Source organism: Staurois parvus, unplaced genomic scaffold (assembly GCF_062004578.1).
Source record: "Staurois parvus isolate SC_StPar_1 unplaced genomic scaffold, SC_StPar_1.0 ptg000151l, whole genome shotgun sequence".
Taxonomy (NCBI): Eukaryota; Metazoa; Chordata; class Amphibia; order Anura; family Ranidae; genus Staurois; species Staurois parvus.
Window position 1 is genome coordinate 9895050 of NW_028317947.1, and position 16146 is coordinate 9911195.

The 16146-nt window shown below is 45.5% G+C and overlaps 1 protein-coding gene across 5 annotated transcripts in view; it reads right to left on the reverse strand.

Annotated features, from left to right (window-relative positions):
- The window catches only part of SMARCE1 (SWI/SNF related BAF chromatin remodeling complex subunit E1), a 45475-nt gene extending 29741 nt beyond the window's left edge, over window positions 1-15734 (reverse strand). Inside the window, exons 1-4 of one of the 5 annotated variants that reach the window (XM_089674403.1) lie at window positions 15671-15734; window positions 8569-8611; window positions 6818-6861; window positions 5246-5350 (exon numbers count right to left, since the gene is read on the reverse strand). In XM_089674403.1, the coding sequence (XP_089530529.1) occupies window positions 5246-5350; window positions 6818-6861; window positions 8569-8575 (156 nt within the window). In that variant the 5' untranslated portion in view covers window positions 8576-8611; window positions 15671-15734. Of the gene's footprint in view, window positions 1-5245; window positions 5351-6817; window positions 6862-8568; window positions 8612-15516; window positions 15651-15670 lie in introns of those variants that run through there. The other 4 variants (XM_089674404.1, XM_089674402.1, XM_089674406.1 and 1 more) reach the window with 4 other exon arrangements.
- Between the last annotated feature and the right edge of the window lie 412 nt (window positions 15735-16146).

The following is a 16146-nucleotide window of genomic DNA, read 5'->3' on the forward strand; positions in this document are numbered from 1 at the left end:
CGATATCTGGACCCTACAGAGGTTGTACAGGCAGTCCAACTCCTCCAGGATGGCACATCAATACGTGCCATTGCCAGAAGGTTTGCTGTGTCTCCCAGCACAGTCTCAAGAGCATGGAGGAGGTTTAGGGAGACAGGTAGTTGCTCCAAGAGAGCTGGACAGGGCCGTAGAAGGTCCTTAACCCATCAGCAGGACCGGTATCTGCTCCTTTGTGCAAGGAGAAACAGGATGAGCACTGCCAGAGCCCTACAAAATTACCTCCAGCAGGCCACTGGTGTGAATGTCTCTGACCAAACAATCAGAAACAGACTTCATGAGGGTGGCTTGACAGCAGGTTCACCCTGAGCACATGTGACAGACATGAAAGGGTCTGGAGAAGCCGTGGAGAACGTTCTGCTGCCTGCTCAGCATGACTGTTTTGGTGGTGGGTCAGTGATGGTCTGGGGAGGCATATCCATGGAGGGACGCACAGACCTCTGCAGGCTAGACAATGGCACCCTGACTGCCATTAGGTATTGGGATGAAATCCTTGGACCCATTGTCAGACCCTACGCTGGAGCAGTGGGTCCTGGGTTCCTCCTGGTGCACAACAATGCCTGGCCTCATGTGGCGAAAGTATGCAGACAGTTCCTGGAGGATGAAGGAATTGATACCATTGAATGGCCGCCACACTCACCTGACCTAAATCCAATAGAACACCTCTGGGAGATCATCTTTCGGTCCATCCGATGCCGCCAGGTTGCACCTCAGACTGTCCAGGAGCTCAGTGGTGCCCTGGTCCAGACCTGGGAGGAAATCCCCCAGGACACCATCCGTCGTCTCATTAGGAGCATGCCCTGACGTTGTCAGGCATGCATACAAGCACGTGGAGGCCATACAAACTACTGAGGATCATTTTAAGTTGCTGCAATGAAATCTCAGCAAAATGGCCTAGCCTGCTGAATAATTTTTTCACTTTGATTTTCAGTCTTTGAATTCAGTCCTCTGTAGGTTGATTATTGTCATTTCCATCAAATGATGGGGCATCCTTATGTTCCTAACACATTAACCAGTCCATATCGGTATAGATATCCAACAGATTTTTCCCCATTAACATCTCATGTGTTTTCAAACTGTTCCTTTCATATTTTTGAGCAGTGTACAATGAAAAGCAAGATTACTAAATCGGATTTTTTTGAGCTTTTATACCAGTTGTTGAATAATCTTGTTGGGCTACATTCAGACGTGAGTTCATGTGCGGACACATTGCGGCGATCAGACATGGCTAAAGGCCACCTTTGGACGCAGGACAGTCTCTGCTAAGGATGCAACCTAAACTATGCAGAAACGCCAACCCTGGATGCACACTGGCTGTGTTCAGGGTTGGAATTTCCACTAATCGCTCCGATGAGCGGGCACATCTGAACTCCAGCAGGGTCTGACATTGATTTGTAGAGTACAAATCTGATATCTTCTGCTGACACCTGCAGCAGTTTGCACATAGTGCGTACAACTACGTTTACAACCACCGGCACAAATCTACTGATTCTTGCCAGCAGCCACACACGAATTCTCCTGTGGATGTTGCTTTATCTGCTCACAGCTACAATTGTTTCCTCATTGTAGAACATATTCTAGAAAATGACAAGATGACTATTGGATGTTAGTGGCAACACAAAGATCTTACACTTTCCATAAGTATATATGGAACAAATAAGATCTATACTAAAAAGGAATGACTAAACAACCACGTAGAAAAACTTTAGCTATAAACTCAAAAATTTAACATAACTTGCCCATATGCAGAAAGAGGGTAAAGAAGAAACTAGAAGACAAGCATGGTGTTAAAAAAAAAAAAAAAAAAAAAAAAAAGTGCTACTAGAGACAAACATATCAGCAGGTTTCCAAACCCGGAGCAGGAAGTTTAAATAAAACACATAAAAAGATAAAGCAGAGTTGTCACTAAAAATACACCTGTATGGGGGAAAAATTACATGTCCATTGAACGAAAAGAAAGCATATTCTCAGAATCAGGGTGCAATACATTGTTAGCATAGATGGTTTATGGGTCAACCCACTGTTTTTTTTTTAGTAATTCTGTATGTGTGTGTTTGCCCCACTGCAACCAATTGCATTTCTAACAGTGGAAACATCTGTATCCTGGCCAAAGCCAGATGACATCCAGCCACACACTAGCTGTTACACTGCGATCTTTGTGATTGTTCTTTGATAGCATCTTATTTTGTGTCACTTCAAGTGGTTTTAAAGGCTGAAGGTTTTTAACCCTCATGCATTCTATGCATGAAGGTAAAAAACCTGTGTGCAGCAGCTCCCCCAGCCCCCTCAATATTTACCAGAGCCTCATTGCGATCTAGCGATGCGAGTAACAGCCTTGGCTGTCCTGAGTCTCTGCTTTCTCATTGGCTGAGACAGCAAGCAGGAGCCACTGGCTACTGCTGTTGTCAATCACGGCCAGTCAAGCCAATGCGGACGGGGGCAACAAGCTGCGGCTCCGTGTGTGAATGGACACGGAGCAGTGGGTGCCCCCATAGCAAGCTGCTTGCTGTGGGGGGCACCTGACAGACAGGGGGAGACAGGAAAGTCTGAAGGGGACTCTAGCAGAGGAGGATCCAGGCTGTTCTGTGCAAAACCACTGCACACAGCAAGTATAGTCATGTTCATTTTTTTTTCCGGTAAAATGACACCTTTACAAAATCGCTTTAAGGAAGCCAGTAGCATCTTTGAATGACCATCACCTTTGTATTCATACAGTTTAATCTGTTTTTGTTTTTTTAAGTGTGAAAGTGGCTTCCTTTTATTGTTATTTTTTATAGAGTCAAGTTGTACTGCACCCTGGTTCTGAGGATATCCTCTTTCCCCCCTCAATTAATAAGTCATTTTTCTTTTATGCACGAGTATTTTTAGCAGCAATTCGACTTTGTTTTCATTCTTATGTATGTTTTTTAAAATGTATCCTCCAGCCCTGATAAAGGGGTACTGTGTGGCCCCAAAATGCCTTGGCTGACTTGCACCCTGCTTGATGTATTCAAATAAACAAGACAGACTTTGGACTCCTAGGGATTTTTCATTTGGCGCCTTCTTTAACAAGCAGAACAGTGGAAGTTCGGGGAGTACAGCAGAGAGAAAAGGCAAGTGGATACTGCGAACGCAAAAAGTACGTGTTTGGGCAAACTGATACAAAATTACTGAGTACATGCAAAGGTTCAAAGAACTAGAGCGGGATTAAAGAGACACGAAATATCCTTATCCATAATCCACGCACATTCACTACTTAGTAACCCTGTAATCTATTGTTCATGAAATCTTTCTTTACTGTGTTTTTTCTTCATCCTTGTAACAGTCCACTGTGAGCTCCCAAACTTCACCCCCCCCTTCTTTGGGAAAGAGAATGGCACATTATATTTAATCACATGGACTGCTCTATGGACGCTACAAATCCCATAATCCACCTCAGGAGCAAGCAAGAGTGACTAGGCTCCAACATACAGTGGAGCGGAGAACAAACAGCTATCCATAGAAGGCAGAGAACAATGGAAGGTCCTTTTTTTAGCATCTTGGTGTTTTTGGGCACTAACTTGTTTTTTTGTTATAAAGGTTCAATTAAGTGTGAGAACACCTTTCTAACCCACAAGACATCAAAGAAGAAGCCCAACTTACTTTGCTACTGTGGATCATTTTTAGTTTCTTTAGAAAAATGTGCAGTAAAGGCCTTGAAATTTGCGCAAGGATCCCTGATGTGAAAAAACAAAACGAAAAAAAAAACCAAAAACCTTGCCCATTCACGTAGACACTGCTGTAAACTCATACATGTGATAGGAGCTAAAAGGGTTAGTGCACCTTTACCTAAAACCAACAATGCAGGTAAGAAGTGTCCTGTAGATAAAACCAAACTATGCAGCTCTGACCCCCCCCATCATCACAGGAGTGAGCTATCAAGCCATAGTCCATGTGTGGTCCACCTTTTCCTCCATCGCAGCATTGCTGAACTCCTGCGACAGGGAAGAGAGCGCATGCAAGTGGGTTTAAATCACTCGGAGAGTCTTAGCAACGTCCTTGCCTCCAGAGATGATGCCATCTGTGGGAGTTTTTCAGTCAGGATTCAGGAGGGAAAAGACCTACAACTATAGCCAAGGAATTATCCAACTTTAGTCAAAGCTGCGCAGTTTGTTTTTATCTACAGACACCCCTTATCTACAAAGCCAGTTTTTTACTAAAGGTGAACTAACCCTTTAAACCAGGGGTGTCCAATTCCATTCCATCGCAGGCCGTATCGGCATTCTGGTTGCCCTCAAAGGGCCAGTTGTATCTGTAAAACTAGATGTCCAGAGCACACCCCCCCCATTACATCGGATGTCAAGAATCGCACATCCTAACATCACCGTGCACCCCGTTTGGGGGAAGAGCTGGAAAGCAGAAAGTGCAGGGTCTGGAGGAGGACCAGAGGAGGAGTGGAGTCAGTTACCAGTCTGCTAAATGCTGAGACCAGTGGAGGTAGAGATGAGGGGGTGCAGGATTTGGCAGGTGTTCTATTCTCCGTTCTGCTGCCGACTGCACAGACAAGGTGGGGGTGGAGACAAGGGGGTACCTGCAGGAGAGGTGCAAGGGCCACATGAAATGGCCTGAAGGGCCGGATATGGCCTGGAGGGCTGGATTCGGGCTGCGGGCCTTGTTTGATACCTGTACTTTAAACCTACCAACTGCACAAGGGTGCCCTTTATTGCAAGCTTGCATCACTTGTCAATACTGGGCCACACATGGGTCCTCCTAGTGTTGTAAGACAAAGATCTTTTCCTTCCCATTCTACTTCTGTCAGTAACTGCACTGTACTGGAGTACAGTAAGCAGCTGTTTAGCCCCTAAACTGTGTATATATTTCAGTTTTTTTCAGCGCCTGGGAACTATACCTTTACAATTATGAATACTAGTAGCTCTTTTTTGTATGCTGCAATTTATATTGCAGTTCTTAAAAACCCTCAAGAGTCTCTGCATAAGCACAGTTCAACCAGCCACCCATAGGGACAATGATGGGACATGGTGATTTGCAATATGCACAGTCCTGTTTATTCATATTAACCAACATGAAAAGTCAGCACCATGTCTCATACCACAGTTAGCCAGGCAATGCCTTTGCACAGATTGCCTGGTTAGTCCCTGCTTTGCAAAGAGGCCGGTTTCAGTTTAAAGCACAATTCCCAGTTCCATCTGTGCTGCAACGCCTCAGGTCACACATCATGACAATCTCCTACCGTTACCCTGCTGTTGCTGCCTGGGTTCCCTCCCAGCCTGTAGTTGTTGTAGGCAAGATGGCTGTATGGATTGTATCCCACAAACCCTGGTGTGCTGGGCATTTGCTGATGGAAACAAATGAGACAAAAACACGAATGAGAAATGGATTTCAAACAAAGGAAATAAAATATTTAAAAAAAGAAAAAAAAAATTCACAAAATGAAAATGGTTTGCATATGGCGTGTTCAAGAAGCTGTGAAAATTGGTCTATTAGAAGCTGAGCACATGGACGTTTTGGTGAGTGGGGGGGGGGACGGGGGTGAGGTATTACAATATACATATTTTAGTTCCTAGATTTGATCATTTGAGATTTTAAATCTGTGCAGCGAGCTGAAATGTTCACAAATCAAGATTTACCAGTTGGCAAAAGGGAGATTTCATATACAATGTATCGAATATCTCCATATACTGAAGAGTTGGGAATCTTTATTTTGTACATTAAATGCACCATGGATGGAAAATTTAAAACGGAGAAAATCACAAGTTAATAAAACCAAAGCTAGGAGCCGGAAGGCATTTTAGAGGAGTCAGGGAACACTCCAAAACCTAATGCAACCTACAATTGTTTAGGGCACATAGGCTATTCAGCCTGTTTTTTTTCTGTCTTGATATACACCAAAATTCAAATAGTGAGGATTATATTCCTCTGACAATGAGGTTTACCAGGTATTCACTGTAGTCAAAGGGCATCAGTATCCAAGCGTGAAAGCTCAACAGCAAAATCTGGTATTTCAGTATCTGCAGGTGCAATTACAGTCCTAACATCATTTGATAGAAAGCAGAATTATAGGTAGGCATTCGGTTCCATGATGAGTTCTTTACTAAGCACTGTACACACCACAGTGCAACCTTTTAACAAATCTATGGAAGGTTGATGTAAACATGTAAAAGTCTGTAGTGTTTTGTTATAGCCTACAAATATGGCCATTTATCTTTAATAGGTAATAATGTTAAGAACATTGATAATTACCAAATGAGAAACAGAATGCAAATTCTTAAATACAAAAAAAAAAAAAATCCAAAAGCTGGGGCTGTTGTAGATGCCGTTTATTACATTGCAGAAAAAGCAAGCACACGGGCACCGCAAACACACAGGATGACAGCACGCATCTAACAAACATGTAATCATATGGAAAGCAAGCATGAAGATTTGTTTCATATACAAAGCTGATAAACCGGGAGGGGGCGGGGGGGGCTGCCCATAAAGATATTAACTAATTTTAAGTCACATTTTGATGTGTTTAAAATTAGTGCACATCCATTATCTGGGTTTAGGAATCAACATCTGTTGGAGAAGTGGGGGAATGGCTGTTTCATACAAATAAAACATCCAATGACAACCCTATAACTTCAAATAAAGCTTTTTATTGTTGAAAACAGACAGCCACTTCAAAACCCATGTAACATCATACTGAGGAGGAGAAAAAAAAAAAAAAAGAAACTACAACCTGACCTATAGGACTGCCCTAACAACAATCCTTCCAAGGCTTGCTGGTATTAAAAGTTAATGGTTTATAGAATAGTTTACTTACTGTAGTGGGTGCCGGGGCAGGGGGCGGAGCATATGACGGCCGCTCTATTAATAAAAAATAACACAATAAATGATAGCCATAAATTTTATTTAATTTAAATCAAAATAGCAAATAAAACAAATACAATTATAACTTCCATTTAAAGATTAAAAAGCAATTCTTAACACCCTAAAATGTGATGAAAAATGAATGCATTCGCCCAGTCTATGAACAGCTGAATTTCTGTAGAAGTGGAAGCAAAGACAATGTCCAGGGATCAGTTTTAGTCCTGACTGAGAACACTCCTTTAGCTTGGCCATACATGGCTTGAATTTTGGCCGATTCCCACTGTCGGTACCACCTCAACCTTGACTTCAGATGCTATCACCATTCGGGTATTCAGGCAGCCATGGCTGTCAGAATTACAATAGCCTGCAAGGGAGATTGTTTAGCATGGATGGGGGAAATAAAACTTCTCTCATTCAGTGGGTTGAAAAAGCAAAAACTTGCCATTTACGGCTTCCACTACAATATACACTGTATCTATACAATCTACAATGTTCACTCAGCTTTATTAAGTTTGTAAAGGCAATACCTGGGCTATGATTGGCTGCGAAAAGTTCAACCCGCCCACTATGTCTCAATACTGTACCAATAAAACAGCACAAATGAGAAGCAACCTGAGTCCATGCAATCCTACAGACTCAAATGCTGAACTTCCCAAATAGACTTTACATAGAATCACAAACCATATGCAAAAGATTGCAAGCTCATAGTGCAACAGAGCTGAATATCCTTTGTTCTAGTTAGACCTGACCAGACATGTCATGCTGAGAAGTCCATCTGCTGCATTCAAAGATCTCTGTATACGAATGATGCAGCTGTGCAGGCAGTGTCCTGAACAGCCTCACCAATTTTAAAAGTGGCAGCGCCTGTGGGGGAGAGGACCCCTTGTATGCCATCACTCGTATATCGCTACGTTACTTTTACCTAAATATGGGTGTAACGTGCAATGTGTTGCCAAAAGGTGGAGTTTGTTTGCATTTAATTGTTAATGATCACACACACTATTTAAATATACATGTCGTTACTAATTGTAGAACAGTGGCTACTATCTGAAATAACACTGGGAAAGGGAACAGCGCACCAGATTTACAAACATCCCATCCGATAAAACCAAGTTTGATCACCGACACAGCTGCCCAAACCAAGCAAGTTTGCTTTTTATGTATCGGCTTACTTTCTGGAATGATCGTGTTCGTCCCCAGTCACACTGATACGACTTTGAAATTGTGCGACTTCCAGTGAAGTTGCACGATTTCAAAGTCAAATGACATTCCGCCTTCAGGTGCGGCTTGCAAGACACAGATGTCTATGCAAGTCGCACCTGAAGGAGTGCCTGCACTACTTTCAAAATCGAGTCAGAATCACACCGATATAACCGCTTTAACTGCACACAATAGGGTGCGACTTGCCATGCGATTTGAAACTCGCATCGCATGGCAAGTTGCACCCGGTATGACCAGGCAATTAAAGTTTTTCCTGCACCTGACTTTACTGAACTTCTTTAATTGCTAATTTATGTGCAAGCTTATTGAGAGAGAAAATAAGCAAAGATCGGTAACCTATACAACAAAAACCCCCATAAATCTTACACTTTCCCAGCAGTAAACTGAAATCCGACATTGCACTCACATTCTGAAAGTGTACAACAATCTATACAACCATGTTTCACAAAGAAAAAAAAAAAAAAAAAAAGAAGGATCACTTACTTGACATTTTTGCTAAATATTTTATTCACGGTTCACACTGAACCTGCAAAACAAGAAAAGATAAGCTTGTTAATATATTACCCAATATGTAACAGCTCCCCCACCCCCACAGACAAAGATAACTTGAACACAATCTTCACATTTAGGCAACCGCCAAACCCAGACACGTCCATCGGATTGCCAGACAGAGAAGTGTAATTGGTCACTCCAGACAACACATCTCCAATGCTCTAGAGTTCAGTGGCGGCGTGCTTTACACTACTGTATCCAACGTTTTGCATTGCACTTGGTGATGTAAGACTTGGATGCAGCTGCTCGGCCATGGAAACCTATTCCATGAAGCTCTCTATGTACTGTTGTGCTAATCTGAAGGCCACATGAAGTTTGGAGGTCTTTACCTATTGACTCTGCAGGCAGTTGGCGACTTCTGTGCGCTTCAGCATGTGCTGACCTCGCTCTGTCATGTGACGTGGACTACCACTTGGTGGCTGAGTTGCTGTTGTTCCCAGTTGCTTCCACTTTGTTATAATCCCACTAACAGTTGACCGTGGAATATTTAGTACTGGGGTGTGGAAATTTTTTAGAAAAACTACTTGCCCAGGGACTAAATCGGTGTCCCAATCTACTTGTCCAGATAAAAAAAAATAATTTTAACCAAAACTGTTTAAATTGGAGGTGATTTCAGTAATGTATGGGGCTTTTAAAAACAAAAAAGAGCTTTGTGGCGTAATATTTTTAACACTGCGCTGTATCGCCTCTCTCCAGCACCACACTTGGGGACTAGCAGGGAGGGGAGAGACCTTTCAGTGTAATGAGCACTGATTGGCTGCTCCTCAGGAAAGGGGAGTGTCAGGGTGTATCCTTTATCCCTTTAGCTGCCAGAACCGTTTTTGCATTTTTCACACAAGTTTAAAAAAATCATTTGAGGCTTGCAGATTACATAAAACCCCCAAACATGATATATTTTCTGAATGCAGAGACTGTAGAGAATAACAGTGGTAGTTCCAATTTTTTATGTCACACGATATTACCGCAAACTTTCAGTAAACAATACAAGTAAGTTAATTTTAGGGCACAAAAAAAAAAAAAAGCAATAAATTGCCTTTTTTGTAAAATATAAAAGATGAGATCGCAGAGATAACCAGCTTATCAAACCTTAAAACTTGCGTGCGCTCATGAAACAGTGACGAGCTTCAGTACCCTGTATTTTCTATAGGTCGACACTTTTAAAGCCCCTTATAGGTCACCAGTTTAGCGTTAGAGGTTTGGGGCTAGAATTATTGCTCTCATTTTGGTGTGCGCGCTGATATGTGACGAGTATCACAATCAATGTTTTCATGCGTAGGTGCCCCAGCACGTGCTTTATCAATTTTTATTTTGAGGGGGGGAATGTGCTTGGGTGTAACTTTCATTTTTTACAATACATTTTTTTTCTTTTAAACTTTTTTTCATCACATAGGGAACAAGTCTTGAGGCATCCAGGGTCTAAAAAGCCCTGCATGTCTCCCCTGTGCTCCACTGAATGGAACGCGGTGCACGGATGGGCAGGCGGAGCGGGGGGGGGGATAGAGGCTTGCACTGTGTGTAACTGCCATCTGAATGCTTCCACCTGACAGGTGAGCCCGCTGCTGGCTAAAGGTAGAAAAAAAAAAAAAAACAACAAACTACCTGCATGACACCCAGAACTACATGTCCTGGGCGTAGGGCGATGGGAATCGAACATCCCTGTAGTTGCAAGGAGATTTCAAGGGATGGACTTGTTGCACAGGTGGCAACCTATCACGGTACCAGTCACTGAGCTCCTGAGAGCGACCCATTCTTTCACAAATGTTTGTAGAAGCAGTCTGCATGCCTAGGTGATTATTTTATACACCTGTGGCCATGGAGGGGATTGGCACACCTGAATCCAATGATTTGGAGGGCTGGCCCAATACTTTTGGCAATATAGTACAGCTAAAAAGATCAGATGAATTAGTGGGAAGTTATCTGAGAGGCAGAAATTGCTCAATGAACCCCTAGAAGTCTCTGGAGGAACCCTAGTTCCGTGGAACCCCGATTCACCCCTCTTGATTAATGTGCTCACCATTTCTTGTACCATATCCAGCTTCTGACCATATCTAGTTGCTCATTGCTCAAGGAACCCCTAGAGACCTCTGGAGGAATCCTGGTTGAGAAATCTTGCTCAAGAAACTAGTGGTGCACTGAAATGAAAATTTTGGTGCCAAAACCAAAAATTCAGGATGCATTTAGCCAAAAATTGAAATGGACAGTTTTTAAAAATGTATATATTTTTCAAAAGCAATTTTTGAAAACATTAAATACAATTTATTGAAAAAAAATATATATATATTTCCTAATTCTTTTGAATACGAAAGATGAGTAAATAGATACCAAACATGTCACGCTTTAAAATTGCGTGCCCTCGTGGAATGGTGTCAACTACGGTACTTGAAAATGTCCATGGGTGACGCTTTCAAAATCTCTACAGGTTACCAGTTTAACGTTACAGAAGAGGTCTAGTGCCAGAATTATTGCTCTTGCTCTGATGTTCGCGGTGAAACTTCACGTGTGGTTTAACCACTTGGCAACCGCACTATAGCCAAATAACGGCTAAAGCGCAGTTGTTCAGTTCTGGGAGGGTGTCATACGATGTCCTCCCAGAACATGCCCCCCGGTGATCTCTGTAAGCACTGTGTCCTATGGACACAGATCAGGCGATGTGGTAAAAGGCCAATCACAGCAGTCTTTTACCATGTGTTCAGCTGTGTCCAGATCACCGGGGAAATGCAGTTGCCGATTATTGGCTGCACTTTCCTCACACTGTCAACGCGAGGAAAGTGCTGCCGATAACCAGCAATTGTCAGAAAACAGATCAGCCCTGATGATCAGTGCCCAGCAGTGCCACCCTATCTGTTCCACGCATCAGTGCTGCCTATCCGTGCCGCCTAATCAATGCACATCAGTGAAGGAGAAAAATTACCTGTTTGCAAAATTTTATAATAGAAAGAAATTTTCTTCTTCAAATGTCATTTTTTTGTTTATGGTGCAAAAAAGAAAACACCCAGTGGTGATTAAATACCACCAAAAGAAATCTCTATTTGTGTGAAAAAAATGATAAACATTTCATATGGGTACAATGTAGCATGACCGCGCAATTGTCATTCAAAGTGTGATAGCGCTGAAAGCTGAAAATTGGCCTGGGCAGGAAGGGGGTAGAAGTGCCCGGTAGGCAAGTGGTTAAACACAGCTTACATATGTGGGCGTGGCTTACATATGCATTCACCACTGCACACCTGCACAGGGGGACGGGGGCACTTAAAACTTTTTTTTAATTATATTTTTACACTATCCCTTTAAAAACATTTTTAAATCGCTTTCATTCCTATCTCAGGGAATGCAAACATACGTTGTGATATAAATAATTAGTGACAGGTCCACTTTATGGAGAGATCTTGGATCAATAAGACCCCACATCTCTCCTCTACAATTGTAAAGCATTAGATAGATAGATATATATATAAAAGCCTTGTTGGCTGGGATTGTTGGCTGGGTTCTCAGGTAAGGCTAAGGCTGAGAGCCAGCAGGTGACGGTGAGGGGCAGTGTTATTTTTGGTACCTGTATCGGTGCCTATTTTCATATCGGCCGAAGGCCGATACGGGTATTTTCGGTCGACATTTTGGTGCATCCCAACAAGGAACCCTAGGGATCCATGCAACCCTGGTTGAGAAAACCTGCTCTAGAAGCTGGAAATTACTATAGTAGAACATTGATACTACAGTGATTATTGCTTTCTTCTGAGGCCTGTGCAAGGCATTCTCTGATTGGATGAGGTGGGGAGATGACATCATGAACTCCAAGTCAAATTAGAGAACACCTTGTGTTCAGTGAGAAAATATAAAGGCAGTGAAGTGCTCAGCACTTTCACCAAACAGTTCTAAGGTTTTCTGTTTGAATGCCAACCACAGCACTGCCTTGCCTGGAGTTTGCATGTTCTCCCTGTGCCTGCGTGGGTTTCCTCCCACACTCCAAAGACACACTGGTAGTTTAGCCCTAGTATCTGTACATATGAATGCGAGTTAGATTGTAAGCTCCTTGAGGGCAGGGACTGGTGTGAATGTATAATATATCTGTAAAGTGCTGTGTAACACTGACGGCACTCTAGAAGTACCATAAATAAAAGGCTGCTCTCACACTGATCAGTTGTTGTTCAGTAAAAAAAAAAGGTGGAAGAAAAGTGCATCCCTATAAAGCGGTAGTGAACTCCACTGCAAAGTTTTCATTTAGGGGCCCGAGATGAGTTATGCCATAATGTGCTAGTGTATGCATGGCAGATCATTTACATGATGGCACACTTCGCTATCAAACAGTGAACTCCAGGACTACAGTGAGATTGATCTGGAGAGCCCCAGCGCTTCCATCTTCCCCTGCTCTTCCTTCCTGGTCCCTGTGCTAGGCCAGGCCGAGATTAGGTCACTTCCACACGAGCACAGAACTAACATTGCTGTGGCACGGATCAGTGTACATGACAGCCGACAGGCAGGAGGATGCATTTATGGCAGAAGAGACCAATAGGGGCTCTCAAAAATACCCGGCATGTCAGCAACTTTAAAAAATGGACTTCACTTCCACTTTAATCCTCTGGAGCATTCACACAGAAATCCCCTCAGGGACGCATTCACGCAGAAATCCCCTCAGGGACGCATTCACGCAGAAATCCCCTCAGGGACGCATTCACGCAGAAATCCCCTCAGGGACGCATTCACGCAGAAATCCCCTCAGGGACGCATTCACGCAGAAATCCCCTCAGGGACGCATTCACGCAGAAATCCCCTCAGGGACGCATTCACGCAGAAATCCCCTCAGGGACGCATTCACGCAGAAATCCCCTCAGGGACGCATTCACGCAGAAATCCCCTCAGGGACGCATTCACACAGCGGGGGAGAAATCCCCTCAGGGCCGCATTCACACAGCGGGGGAGAAATCTCCCCAGGGCCGCATTCACACAGCGGGGGAGAAATCTCCCCAGGGCCGCATTCACACAGCGGGGGAGAAATCTCCCCAGGGCCGCATTCACACAGCGGGGGAGAAATCTCCCCAGGGCCGCATTCACACAGCGGGGGAGAAATCTCCCCGGGCCGCATTCACACAGCGGGGGAGAAATCTCCCCGGGCCGCATTCACACAGAAATCCCCTCAGGGCCGCATTCACACAGAAATCCCCTCAGGGCCGCATTCACACAGAAATCCCCTCAGGGCCGCATTCACACAGAAATCCCCTCAGGGCCGCATTCACACAGAAATCCCCTCAGGGCCGCATTCACACAGCGGGGGAGAAATCCCCTCAGGGCCGCATTCACACAGCGGGGGAGAAATCCCCTCAGGGCCGCATTCACACAGCGGGGGAGAAATCCCCTCAGGGCCGCATTCACACAGAAATCTCCTCAGGGCCGCATTCACACAGAAATCTCCTCAGGGCCGCATTCACACAGCGGGGGAGAAATCCCCTCAGGGCCGCATTCACACAGCGGGGGAGAAATCTCCTCAGGGCCGCATTCACACAGCGGGGGAGAAATCTCCTCAGGGCCGCATTCACACAGAAATCCCCTCAGGGACGCATTCACACAGAAAGGGAGAAATCCCCTCAGGGCCACATTCACACCAAAATCTCCTCAGGGCCGCATTCACACTGACGGGGAGAAATCTCCTCAGGGCCGCATTCACACAAATCTCCTCAGGGCCGCATTCACACAAATCTCCTCAGGGCCGCATTCACACAAATCTCCTCAGGGCCGCATTCACACAGACGGGGGGAAAAATCTCCTCAGGGCCGCATTCACACAGAAATCTCCTCAGGGCCGCATTCACACAGAAATCCCCTCAGGGCCGCATTCACACAGAAATCCCCTCAGGGCCGCATTCACACAGAAATCCCCTCAGGGACGCATTCACACAGAAATCCCCTCAGGGACGCATTCACACAGAAATCCCCTCAGGGACGCATTCACACAGAAATCCCCTCAGGGACGCATTCACACAGAAATCCCCTCAGGGAGGCATTCACACAGCGGGGGAGAAATCTCAGGGCCGCATGCACACAAATCTCCTCAGGGACGCATTCACACAGCGGGGGAGAAATCTCCTCAGGGCCGCATTCACACAGAAATCTCCTCAGGGCCGCATTCACACACAAATCTCCTCAGGGCCGCATTCACACACAAATCTCCTCAGGGCCGCATTCACACACAAATCTCCTCAGGGCCGCATTCACACACAAATCTCCTCAGGGCCGCATTCACACACAAATCTCCTCAGGGACGCATTCACACACAAATCTCCTCAGGGACGCATTCACACAGAAATCTCCTCAGGGACGCATTCACACAGAAATCTCCTCAGGGCCGCATTCACACTGACGGGGAGAAATCTCCTCAGGGCCGCATTCACACAAGTCTCCTCAGGGCCGCATTCACACAGCGGGGGGGACAAATCCCCTCAGGGACGCATTCACACAGGAATCCCCTCAGGGACGCATTCACACAGGAATCCCCTCAGGGACGCATTCACACAGGAATCCCCTCAGGGACGCATTCACACAGGAATCCCCTCAGGGACGCAGTCACACAGCGGTGCCTCATGAAGGGGCGCAGTCTCGGTGACTGTATGAAATGGAGGGGAGGTCTGGGGCCTGTACTGCCATTCATTTCTAATGGCGCCTTTAATGTGGAAATCCAGACAGAGAGGAAAGCGGCAAAACATGGATTGTGCCGACACCGGACGGGGTGCAGGACCTGGAGGTGGGCGCAGATGTGGCCTACACCGGGAATACATCCATTATGAGCGGCTCTGACCCTATGGAGGAAGTGCCCCCCTCTACAGGACACCCGGCATGCCGCGCTCCCGCCCCTCCACAGACCGGCCCGGCACCCCATACTGTCCGCTCCACTCACCTCCCCGCTCCGCTCTCTTTGTCCCTCGTACAGGAAGAGGCGGCCCAAACTTCCGCCGCACTTTCCACACCACACCCCTCTCCGCACAGAACACAATGAGCGCCGCCCACTCCGCCTCCATTTAAATACCGGACATTGCTGACAGGAGACCCACCCAATGAGCGGCCGGCGGTCCTGTACTAGAGATAGACAGTGCCGGGGGAGGGGGCAAAGTCCGCCACTCCGTTACACCGAGGAGGAGGAGCCAGTCTGTCCAATCTGCAGCCACCGTCGCATGGCTAAGAGAGAAGGGACTCTCTGATTGGCTGATCCGGTGTGCGGCAGATGCTGCAGTGGGCGGGGCGAGGGAAGACTGCTGTCCTCATGGTAATACAGAACGCCAGCTGTCTGTCCTCCAGATCACACTCCTGGGGGCGGAGCCTTCAGTCTGCACACTTCTCATAGGTCACATATGGATGGCAGCCAGGTGTCCGCCATGTATTACACCTTCTCCTTACATCAGAGTCCCCCCTCCCCTGACATCAGAGTCCCCCCCTTACATCACAGTCTCCCCTTGCATCACAAACTCTCCTTTACATCAGAGTCCCCCTTACATCAGAATCTCCCCTTACATAAGAGTCTCCCCTTACA